The sequence below is a fragment of the Alosa sapidissima genome, chromosome 8 (assembly GCF_018492685.1).
Source record: "Alosa sapidissima isolate fAloSap1 chromosome 8, fAloSap1.pri, whole genome shotgun sequence".
Taxonomy (NCBI): Eukaryota; Metazoa; Chordata; class Actinopteri; order Clupeiformes; family Clupeidae; genus Alosa; species Alosa sapidissima.
The window spans coordinates 28,386,697-28,398,357 of record NC_055964.1 but is presented as its reverse complement, the minus strand read 5'-3'; the positions used below and the strand labels follow the sequence as shown (position 1 = coordinate 28,398,357).

The 11,661-nt window shown below is 39.6% G+C and overlaps 1 protein-coding gene across 3 annotated transcripts; it reads left to right on the top strand.

The window, feature by feature from the left end:
• Positions 1-5,118: 5,118 nt before the first annotated feature.
• On the top strand, positions 5,119-11,587 carry LOC121715817 (E3 ubiquitin/ISG15 ligase TRIM25-like). Of its 3 annotated transcripts, none has more exons than XM_042101792.1 (6): positions 5,119-5,216; positions 6,125-6,208; positions 8,114-8,189; positions 8,429-8,476; positions 10,391-10,486; positions 10,799-11,587. In XM_042101792.1, the coding sequence occupies exons 3-6, from the start codon at positions 8,143-8,145 to the stop codon at positions 11,349-11,351; spliced, it is 744 nt and encodes a 247-aa protein (XP_041957726.1). In that variant the 5' UTR covers positions 5,119-5,216; positions 6,125-6,208; positions 8,114-8,142; the 3' UTR covers positions 11,352-11,587. The 3 variants fall into 3 exon arrangements, with proteins under 3 accessions (XP_041957726.1, XP_041957727.1, XP_041957725.1); XM_042101791.1 differs by lacking the exon at positions 6,125-6,208 and adding an exon at positions 7,300-7,339 and having other exon boundaries at positions 5,168-5,216; positions 8,126-8,189; XM_042101793.1 differs by lacking the exon at positions 6,125-6,208 and having other exon boundaries at positions 5,137-5,216; positions 8,115-8,189.
• Positions 11,588-11,661: the final 74 nt, after the last annotated feature.

The window sequence follows — 11,661 nt, the reverse complement described above, 5'->3', positions numbered from 1 at the left end:
TACGATTTGGATTAGGCTACACCTGATTTTAAAAGGCGGAACTTTTTCACTGTATGTGCACTTTATCATGTAGCCACTCTGCGTCTTTTTATGTTCGCGTCCACATTAAATCCATTCCACTCACGTTATCAGGAGAATACAGTAGCCTAAAGTTTTATTTTGAATGCTTACTTTGGTCTCACTCATTGCATCCAAATAACAGAAATAGCAAACTCCAAGTTATGGTAGGGTAAGTTAAGCTATAAGCACATCCAATTAAACATGAAGAAAAAAGTGAACGGGACACTTTTTGAAACTATTTCAGCTTGTGTAGGCCTATCAGTGCTTTCTGAATATATTGAACACACTTTTTGAAATACCGTGATAATACCGAAAACCGTGATCATTTTGGTCACTATAACCGTGAGGTTAAATTTTCATACCGTTACATCCCTAATATATATATATACTTAGTCATTTGCACCATCACCATGACACTCACTCACACAGAGCACCTTACCTTACCTTACTATGCACAGAGAATCACAGGCTCAGTCCCTGCCTCAGTCATTGCAAGCGCCTCTTGATTAATCACCCACTATGTGGATACTGTTTTTTAGAATTGATTTAGATTAAGTGTTATTTAGTATAATTTTTATTTTAGTATATTTAGTATATTCCTTATCTTCTACTGTCCTTATTGCTTTTTTGTGTTTTTTATATTAAATACTTTTAATTACTTTTTTCTGCTGTTAGTGAATGTGTGTGTGTGTGTGATAGATAGACCTCTCTCTCTCTCTCTCTCTCTCTCTCTCTCTGCCATTCCCTGACGTACAAATGTCAACAGACCATTAATGTAAATTTATTGTATTCTCTTCTTTCTGATGTTGGAAAATTACTTGGGGATTTAACCTGTCACTTTATTTTCATACCTTAGTGAAAAAGAAAGTCATGAACTACTTCTGATAGTTCAGCCATTCTGATGAACTTAAAGACGTTGAATATAAATGGAAAATGCTTGTACCTTTCTAGGGGTGCCAATAATAGTGGGTGATGTGTTTTTACTGAAAATATTTATTTCTTTATGTGATTTTCCTTTTAATCAGAATAAATTTGCTTCCCTTCAAGATTGGATTTTACCACATTGTTTTCATTGAGATTACAATAAATCATCATTAATGAATGAATAAATCATTTTAGTCAACTTTACCAGGGGTGGAGATAATTCTGGAGGGCACTGTATGACTGCTGCCCAACGTGCTCTATGAATTTAGTGGAGTAGTTGTGTGCACATCTCACCTTTCTTTAGGCCGGGTGCAGGACATGGTATACGAGCATAACTTTTACCGGTAATTAAAAACCAAAAGCGTTTCGACCCGTCTAGGCTTTCTTCAGGTGAATGCTGGGTTGAAACATCGTTGGTTTTTAATTAAAAGTTTGGAGCTCAACTCTGGTGTGCAGACATTCTCTCTTCTGTTATGCCCTACATCATTAAAATAACATACAAGACACCTGTGTAGGCTGTGCATAATAATCTTCATTCATTCCAACTTTAGGTCAGTTTAAGTTTTTTTCTCTTCCTGTGAAGTTGACCTAAATTTAAAAAATCGGCTCATCTGATTGGTCCCCCAAGGCCGTAACTGATTATACTGGTAATCTAGAGGTGCTGAACGGAAGATTTTTCCTTTTCTTCTAGTTCAACAAATCACGCAGACCACAAGTTCCAGTTCACTTTTCATGGTGTTGATGAAGAAGGGTAAAACTGAGAAATGAAAACACAACATTTATCCTATTAAATAAGCTGGCTACAGAAAATTACTTATACTGGTAATCGTTTCTTCTTGCCCGCTTTCTCTTCTATAGCAGAGGAAACACAACAGAGAAAATAGAGTGAGCTAGAGCACATGTGGGTTTGACCAAAATCTAACCATCTGACCATATGTGCTCCACAAGCTTACCATGAAACACACAGTAGTAGCACACACACACATAGATAATAGATACAGTACATACTGAATATTTTCCAAAAAATGCAAAGGAACTCATCCAGTGAATTCATTTAGGCACAGGTGGACTCCAATCAAATTGTAGAAGCATCTCAAGGACCATTGACAGAAGGAGGATGCACCAGAATTCAATTGCAAGCGTCATAACAAAGGGTCTGAATACTTGTACGTAAATGGAATTTTTCAGTCTTTTTTTTTAATCAATTTAAAAAATGTGGAGTGTTGGAGTATTGGATGTAGATTAATGAGGGGTCTGCTGAAAACTTTCCATTTGCACTGTAATTGTAGAATTTCCTAGACATTATTTCCAAACAGTAGTGATTTAAGGATTGACCTCCACAGATCTGATCTGTTTTAGGTGTAGGCATACCACCAATCCGAGCACAGACAGGGCATAAGATAAACCTTTCTTTGGGGTGAGAATTGTGTGTGTGTGTGTGTGTGTGTGTGTGTGGGTCACCTTTATTTGGGGTAGTCTTAGGCCCAACATCTCCCTTGGTTTTGCCATCTCGGAGCATCTGATGCAGTAATGGAGAGACAAAAGGTCTCACAGATGCCACAAGGACACAATAGAGAAAAATAATAATCCACAGAAATGTGAAGGCTTTAACCAAGAGTGTGTCAGAATATCACTACTATGCAAATATGTCCACATATTAGAACGCCTTTAATTTTGTGTAAAACTCGCAATGTCTGATATTCACACTCACTCTTAAGTTCACTTCTTTCTGACAGTGTATATACAGTGTGTATATATGTGTGTGTGTGTGTGTGTGTGTGTGTGTGTGTGTGTGTGCGTGCATGTACCTGGGCGAAGGACATGCAGTGGGAGTCATCCTCCATACTGCCCACGCTCAGCACAGGACTGTGTCCACCCAGACTGGGGACCATCAGTCCATCTGTAACAGCAGCACCAAACCACACCACCAAGGGGAGCACAAGAGAGATGGGGAGCAGCCAGGAGGGGACAAAAACTGACTGCTGATAATGATGAAAAAGTTGTATCAGAATGTGTCAGTATACATGTTATAATAGTAGTTACGGTGGGAACTGCCATATGGTGATAATATGCATCTTAATATTGTTACACATAATACAGTATTGTTCCAGTTCCAGTTTTACAATACAAAAGGTTTTACTCTTTTCTCAAATATATTAAGCCAAACTAAAGCCACACTAAACTTTTTGCACACTGGGAGTCTCTGGAGTGGCAAGTTTAATCAACTTCCTTTCCCTTTTTTTGCTGTGACGCAAGGGAGGAATGAGGTGTTGCGCCATCTTGTGGACTTTAGAAACAATGTTGTCACAGCAACAATGTTGAGTGCATATGCATGCACCAAAATCTCAAAACCTCATATTTTCAGGTGTATATTGTAAGTACAGAGACTCTTGCAATTGAGTTCTGGTGCACTCTACTGTACTTCTATCTGTGGTCCTTGAGATGCTTCTACAACTTGATTGGACATTATTAGGAGAGACACACATCTGTCTTTATAAGGTCTCACAGTTGATGGTGTGTGTCAAGCAATGAGTGAAAACCAAGCCATGAAGTCCAGAGAATTGTCCGTAGACCTGCGAGACAGGGTGTGGTCAGATCTGGGGAAGGATACAAGCATTCAAAGTGCTTGTGCCCAAGTGCCCAAGAGCACGTCTCAGATCCACCACCAATCCTTGTGTATGGAGAAGCTCTAACAACAAAAAAGGAGTTCACCTACCTTGGCAGTACTGTAAGATTTGATGGGGGTGCACACAATGACATAAAAAACAGAATCAATAAAGCCAGGAATGCGTTCAGAATGTTGAACAACATATGGAAGTCACAGCAATATAGAACAAAGACAAAACTGAGGATATATCAGAGTTGTGTGCTATCCACCCTCCTGTATGGAGCAGAATGCTGGAGGATGACAACAAGCGACCTGTGTCAACTGCCATTCTTCCACACAAAAAGTCTACGAAGAATATGTCGAATTTGTTTGGCCCAATAAGATATCCAACGAAGATCTACTGACTAGATGCCAACAAGACAGCATGGATAGTATTATAACAAAGAGGTGCTGGAACTGGATTGGACTTTCTGATTGATTGGATGTTCTGAGAAGAGAGCAAGACAGCATCCCAAGAATAGCCCTTCGCTGGACACCTGAAGGGAGAAGAAAGAGAGGACGACCCAAGAACACCTGGCGGTAGACCACAGTAGAAGAGGAAATGAAATATATGAACCTGACATGGGAGGGTGTCCAGAAAACAGCCCAGAATTGACCAGAGTGGAGAACCTTTGTTGCTGCCCTACTTGCCAGGAGGCAAAACGGGCAGTAAGTAAGTAAGTAAGTAAGTAAGTAAGTAAGTAAGTAAGAGCATGGTAGCCTCCATCATTCTCAAATGGAACATTTTGGAACAACCGTCTTCCTAGATCTGACCACTCAGTCAAACTGAGTAATCCGGGACGTAGGGCCTGGGTCAGACTGTATGTGTTGGGTAGTGGAAGGACCAACATCAAGCATTAGACCAGGGACAGTGCACTCATCTTGTCCACAGAGAAGTTATTTCTTTCAGCCAGAACATATGAAGCCTCTAGTTTCAAGTCAAAGCAACAAGGACTGTTTCATATCAACACTAGCATTTTCCTGATAATTGTGTTTGTTGTTATTGTTGCTGTTTGTAAGTTGATACTTGGATATTGTTGATGCAAAAAAGGTAGGCTACATGTCAACAAAATGCAAGATTGCAACTGCAAAATTGCACAAATTAAATCACCTGAAAACTATTATTATTATTATTACTATAATACTATTATTATTATTATTATTATTATTATTATTTGCACACATATAATATTAATATAATAATGTTCCATTTTAAGCCTTATGTGACAAAATACATATAAAAAAGATATTCTGTATTCTGAAACATCTGTATAATAATAATGAATACAATCATACCTGAAAATAACTGTTTTGTGAAAATATATGTTGAAACAGGTGAAAAAATCATTTTATTTATATATAATTTTTCTTAATGTTCAATGACCCCAAAAGACAGTCCAACACAGTCCAACATTTCAAAGAACCACATAGTCCCCCGTAGCCAACCCAAAAGGCCTCAGGTAGAGGTGAGAAGGTGAAACCGAAACTTATGGGTAATGCTAGGCCTGCAGGCACTGGATCCATTTTGTTTGAGACAAGACATCGAGGAAGAAGAAAAGTAAACTAAACTTAAACTAAGCAACAGGTAAGAATGTTACATATGACAGAGAGAGAGAGAGATTGAGAGGGGGGGGGGGGCAAGCGCTAAATAATTTATATTTATATTCGTAGTGATTCTCTTTCATTTATCGATACCTTATAAGGCCTAGATGCTATGCATTATAATGATAATTTATTTAGCCTATTTTTCACAAAGTGGGTGCACGGGCGTTGGTCTGATTCAACCTCGCTAAAGGCTAAACCTTTCTATAAGTCTCGCTAATTTTAGTGAGAGCTCCGTTCATTACGTGAATCCCGACAGGCTAACTATGGGAATAGGCTATGCCTCAGAACTTGCCTGGTCGGTAGCAGGTTAACTTTCAAGCTTAATCAAGCTGTGTTGCAAAAAAAATATCAGTCGAAAAAATGAGTTACAAAAGACGGTTCCATCAACCTGTGCTCATGTTCTCACCACCTGTAGCCTACCTAAGGCCCCTGGGCTATGGAGCTCTTTGAGCCCACTCGTCCGATATTTAAATCAGCCCGATCGCAAATCAAACCGCGACTATTTTAATTAAGAAGACAAAATGATACCCGACCCGCACTCTGACCGGCTAAGCCTGGGGTGTCAAACTTATATTACTTAGTGGGCCGGATTTGTTGGAATGAGACCTCATGGGGGGCCGTCATTGTCAAGGTTATTATAATTTTTCTGCAGTGTTGTTTGATTATATCACTTAGTGTATGAGAAAACAAGTACACAATAATGTACTGCTGTCATATAGGCTACTGCTCTTTCTCTCTTGAAATGCTCTACTTCCATGTTAGTTTTTCTGCTTCTTCCTTCCTGGGTATAGTTTGTAGTGTTACCAATTTTTATAGAGATATTGCTTATTACACATTGTTGAATGTGATCTTTTTTTCTAATTTTCCATTCCTACCCAAAACATCTAGGATGCCGTATGAAACCTGCTGGCGGGCCTGATCTGGCCCCCGGGCCTTATGCTTGACACCCCTGGAATAAGCCTACGTACAAAATGTGAGCTTTTGGTTGATTTTGCCTAACGTGTAGCATATATGCAAATAAGATATATCTTATTGAGCCTATGTAAAACCTAAGCCTACAGGCACAGCCTTCCTTAATCACGTCAGTCTACCAATTACATCCCTTATCAAATAGGCCTAGGCTAACCGCACAAAGAAAAGCTTTTAACTTTTACAACGCTTGGTGTGTGTGTGTGTGTTGAAATTCTGGCTGCAAAACACCATTTTAATAGCCTATAAATCTAGCCGCACCCTAGCAGAGGCAAATTAGATGTTAATGTGGGTCTGGCTCGTCGGGCTACCATTTTAACGCAGTTTGGGAGGAACAGAAATAGGGCCTTACAGAGCAAGCAGCTCTAGCTCACGTGACATGAACATGGGAAATGGCTACCTTATGCATCACTTCACTGCCCAAGTTGTTGCTTCTAACCTAGGCCTACTATGTTATCTCCAGAGTGGTTCAGTTTGTCAGTCAGTCTCAGCCTCTAGCTCCTAGCCCAGGGGTTCCCAAACTTTTCCATGAAAAAGGCCCCCCGAAAACCACTAGATTCTGGCCAAGGACAGCTTGATGTGTTATTAAGAAAAAATGGAAAAGTCCTGTCGTCCACAGCCAAGCCAGGCAGAATCTCCTGCAGTCAGCCCAGGGATGGGAAATGGAGGTTGACCTCAGGAGGAAACTGCTTATGCCTTGCTTGAGCGATGTTTTGAAAAGTGTTTGGAATCAGGAGGAAAATATACTCACAAGAATGAGAATAGGGCACAGAAGCTTAACCTTTTTAACACTAATGATGACATCCAACTGATGATGACATCCAAAAGTTATTTGAGAGTGCTTCTATACTGCAAGATGTCATTGCTGCCCAGATGAAAAAAACATGGAAATTTGAATTGAACACAGCTGACGCTGAACGGCATGTCCACAAAGCGTTGTATGCCTTTATGTGTTGGGTAGTGGAAGGACCAACATCAAGCATTAGACCAGGGACAGTGCGCTCATTTTGTCCACAGAGAAGTTCTTGCTTTCTTTTTTGTTGTTATTGTTGCTGTTTGTAGGTTGATACTTGGATATTGTTGATGCAAAAAAGGTAGACTACATGTCAACAAAATGCAAGATTGCAACTGCAAAATTGCACAAATTAAATCACCTGAAAACTAGCCTATTATTATTATTATTATTATTATTATTATTATTATTATTATTATATGAAATGGAGGTTGACCTCAGGAGGAAACTCCACTTCCCCGAGGCAGTACTATCCACACTTTGTCCGTCACTTTGATGTTCACAATAGAATAAAAGCAAATAAAGTAGCCCAGGCCTAGTTTATATTAAAGGGGAACTTGGCAACTATTTCAACGTAATAAACCCGTTTAGAAATCATTTGGATGGTTAAATGACCTGTTCCGGTGAAAATGGTGACTTTTCCCGCTGCCCCTAGCGTCCCCAGGCGGAAAACCAACCTTGCAGCATTGAGACTACCGTCCCGGAAAGAGAAGTGAGACTCGTTTTAAATCGTGTTTCTTACCTTGTAACATCCACATTGTCTACCGAACTTATGCTAACCGTTTTGCTAGCTTGTAAACAAATGTGCTTTATCATTACCTTTTTCCACAGTTTGAAATAGCATAATGCACAATTTCTCCAGCAGAGGGGGAAATCCTGCCAAGTTTCCCTTTAACAGGTTCTTTATGATCATTAAAAAAAGAGAGTAAGCCCCTAGTTAGTTGACCATTGAAATAGCCTATTTCACGTGTAGGACCTAATAGAGATGAAGAAAATTTGTGTAAAGCCTCTGACCCCTTGTAGGTAGAGGTGAATTGACAAAATCAGTACGGTATATCTTTGAATGACAGGCAGGCGATATTATTTATTAGCCCTAATCCACACTGCTGTTGTGTTCTGAATTGTATGTGGAATTTCCGTAACCATGTTGAAGAGGGCGACATCACCCGAACCATTCAGGTCAGAGAAAAGGTAGGCAACTGGTGTTCTTTGCACTCTTACACAATATAAATGATTGAAGAGGGTTTTTAACTGATTAATGCTTCTGAGTTAAGACATATTTTAAAGGATGCATGGCCCAGTGAGTCTGGCCTGGGAATATGCAGTCTCTAATCTTTTAAGTTATTTTTTTGATTTGACATTTAGGTGTTTTTTGGTAATCAAAATATGCAACAAGCTTTGATGATCATAGTTTCCAATGTGTTTTTAAGACTGAAGCAGGAAAGACCAGACTCCCCTGCACCCAGCTGTCTAAATTTGTGAGTATTAATAAAACTAAGCTATTTTAGTCAAGGTCAGCTGAGCCATTCTTTCTGATTGCACCAATTTGTTGCATCATTATCATAGACTAACCGGGTTGGCTTCATTCTTCAGATTAGAATGTTGCTGCTTGATTATTATATGAATGAGACATGAATGACCATGAATATGATCCAAGAGTCACCTGAAACATCCTTCTTAATCAGAGCATCTTATTTTCAGATCATTTATATTTTGAATTTTGAAAATAGATTTTCTTTATTCTAAAAAAAGCTGTTCGTCTAGAACAACCGCTAACTTTGTTATTGGTTATCATTCTTTTGTAGCCTATATCATGATTTCAGCCTGAAGGTAGAGAAATCAGACTCACTTTACACCCAGCTGTAGGTCTCTAAAGTTAATGGATCCACATGAAAATGTTAAAGAACAATGTAAACCTCTGGATTTAGGGTCACCTATACATTTTTCACTTAAAACAAGCTTTGTTTTCACACTGGATTGATTATACCTGTTTTCAGGCTTGAAATATTATTAAGATGGCTTACAGTAAACTATTGTAAATCCTAAAGGGATAATTAAGATGGAGAATAAGTTCAAGAAGTGACATTGGAAGGAATTCAGATTTGCTTGAAGCCCAAGCTTCCCATTTTAATACACATGTTGTATTTAAAAAAATATGTTTAATGCACATATTTTCACTTGTGTATTTTCATTTTGCCTTAATTTGGATCATCAGCACTGCATTAGACACAGATGTTCATATGCTAACTGAAGTTATTACACGGCTCTTCAGAGTGCTGCAGAACGTTCCATTCACATGAATGGGCCTTCCCAACGTTCGGGCCTATGTTAAATCTACATAAATCACCGGCAAAGCATTTAATGACCGCTGTCAATGGCAACGGGTTTTGTGCTTCTGATTAATGTCTTTCATATCACTACGCAAGGACTGGAACTTCATTCAAACGTGAAAGCAGACGGTTGATCAGCTGTGTTCTAAAGAATGTTTGATTCAAGTTCAGCAGCGTGTGTTGCGAACTATTTGTTTCTCAGAAAATGCCACGATGAACGGTAACAAATAGGCTAAGTTATGTAGGCTAAAGTCATATCGTGGGGAGTTTATTATTTCGTTTTGGCAAGTAGCCGTATAATAAGCGGGATAATGTATAGAACGCCGGTCATTACTGTGAAAATAAGTCCCTTCAGGCCGGAACAAGACCCCTCCGCTGCGCGTCGGGGTCCGGTTCGCCCTGTCGGGACTTATTTTCCCAGTAATGACCGGCGTTCTATACATTATCCCTTACGTAAAGGTTTTATTGTTCATCTGCTTCATGCTTCCGTGTAAGATACAGAATTCTGTGGCGATGTAGTGTATTGTTCTCTTGTTTTGGGCTCTACACATTTTCTCTCAATGATGAACTTGTTCTTAGTATTGTAAGGAGGGCTGGTTCTGTTAAGGATTATAAAGTTGATGTAGCCTGGAAAATCCAGACCCTGATAATCTAATGATAAGGGTCTGGCAAAGAACAATGTAATGGCCCAACTCGAGGGGCGGCGACAAGCATGCATTTAAAAATCTCACTGCACGCAATTGGATAACACTAGACCATGTTTACTCTGAATGATTTCGGACTTCGACGCAATCGGATAACAATGTGTACTGTCCTCCAACGTTGCAGCGCTGTCTTCATCAGTTTAGCTGGTTCCCCGGAATGTTGGGGTAAAAGTAACGTGCATCATTGCTCTTTGCCAGAGTGTCTCGCAGAGACCATTCCATTGTGCTCTCGAGAACTCTGGATTTCCAGGGTAAAGTTGATGTACATCAAGAATAGAACCCTTATTTTCAGTTTTTATTTTTCCAAAAGTGATGTCATTAAACAAGTTCATATGATCAATATATGTTGTGATTTCAGTCTAAAGCAGGAGAGGTCAGACTCATCTGCACCAAGCTGTACATCAAAGGATCTACCTGATCAATTTAAACTAGCATTAAGACTACTTGACTCAAGGTGAGTTTAGTTTGCCGGTTCACTGAAATGCTCCTCACCACTGTTCACTGATAAATTATGATTGTGGTAATGTTTATAGTTATTGTATTTAGCAGACATTTTGTCTAAAACAACTTACACAATATTACAATACATTACAATAGTTAAAATTACCAGTAAACAGACTAAAAAACGTGGTAAGCCTGCATTAAGCAAAATAGATACTAATTAAATAAATAATTAATTAATACATTGATTGATAAAGTGTGTGGTCTTCATGCAGTACAGTTAAACGGTGTTAAGTAATTACACTGTCTGCTTATATCTCTACAGTGAGCTGACTACCAGTCTCCTGACAAAGGACCACTTCACATGCTCCATGTGTACAGAAGTGCTGAAGGACCCAGTCTCCATCCCCTGTGGACACAGTTACTGCAGGCAGTGCATCACCTTATACTGGGCCCAGCCTAACCATGCAGGACACTATGCCTGTCCCCGGTGCTCACAGACATACAGCTCCTGTCCTGCACTTTACACAAACTCAGCCTTAGCAGTAGTGGTCCAGAAGCTCCAGCACTTCAGTCCTGTTTCTCCTGATCACTGCTATGCTGGTCTTGGAGATGTGGCCTGTGATTTCTGCACTGGGAGGAAACTCAGAGCTGTGAAATCCTGTCTGACCTGCTCTGCCTCCTACTGTGAGTCTCACATTAGGCAGCACTACACAGTTGCAGCACTGCAGAAACACACACTGGTAGAACCCCAAATCCAGGAACAAAAGCTCAGTCAGCAGCACGACATCAAAATCGAAGACTTTAAATGTATTGAGGGTGAAGACCTAGAATGGGTAAGATATGTAGCAGTTACCGAGTTGTCTTTACGGCTGTGATTAAAAGTTAAATTATTTTTTGGTAGAATTAATATCTTCTTCAGTTCCTTGCCTCAGTTTTTGTATTCAACAATCATTTCACAGGTTTATTTTAAAACATCTGAACGGTATGGGGGACTGTACATGGGCATGTCCAAGTTGGGGCAGTGCAGAAGGGCACTGCAGTTTCACAGGGGTTTGCAGCTGCAGGTTACTCTTAACATAAGCAGCTGTAATGAGAACCAATGCTTATTGAGAAAGCAGAGAATAAAAATGAGATGCTGTCGAGAGGCAAGCGAGATACACAGCTGGGTGAGGAAAACACGAGCCA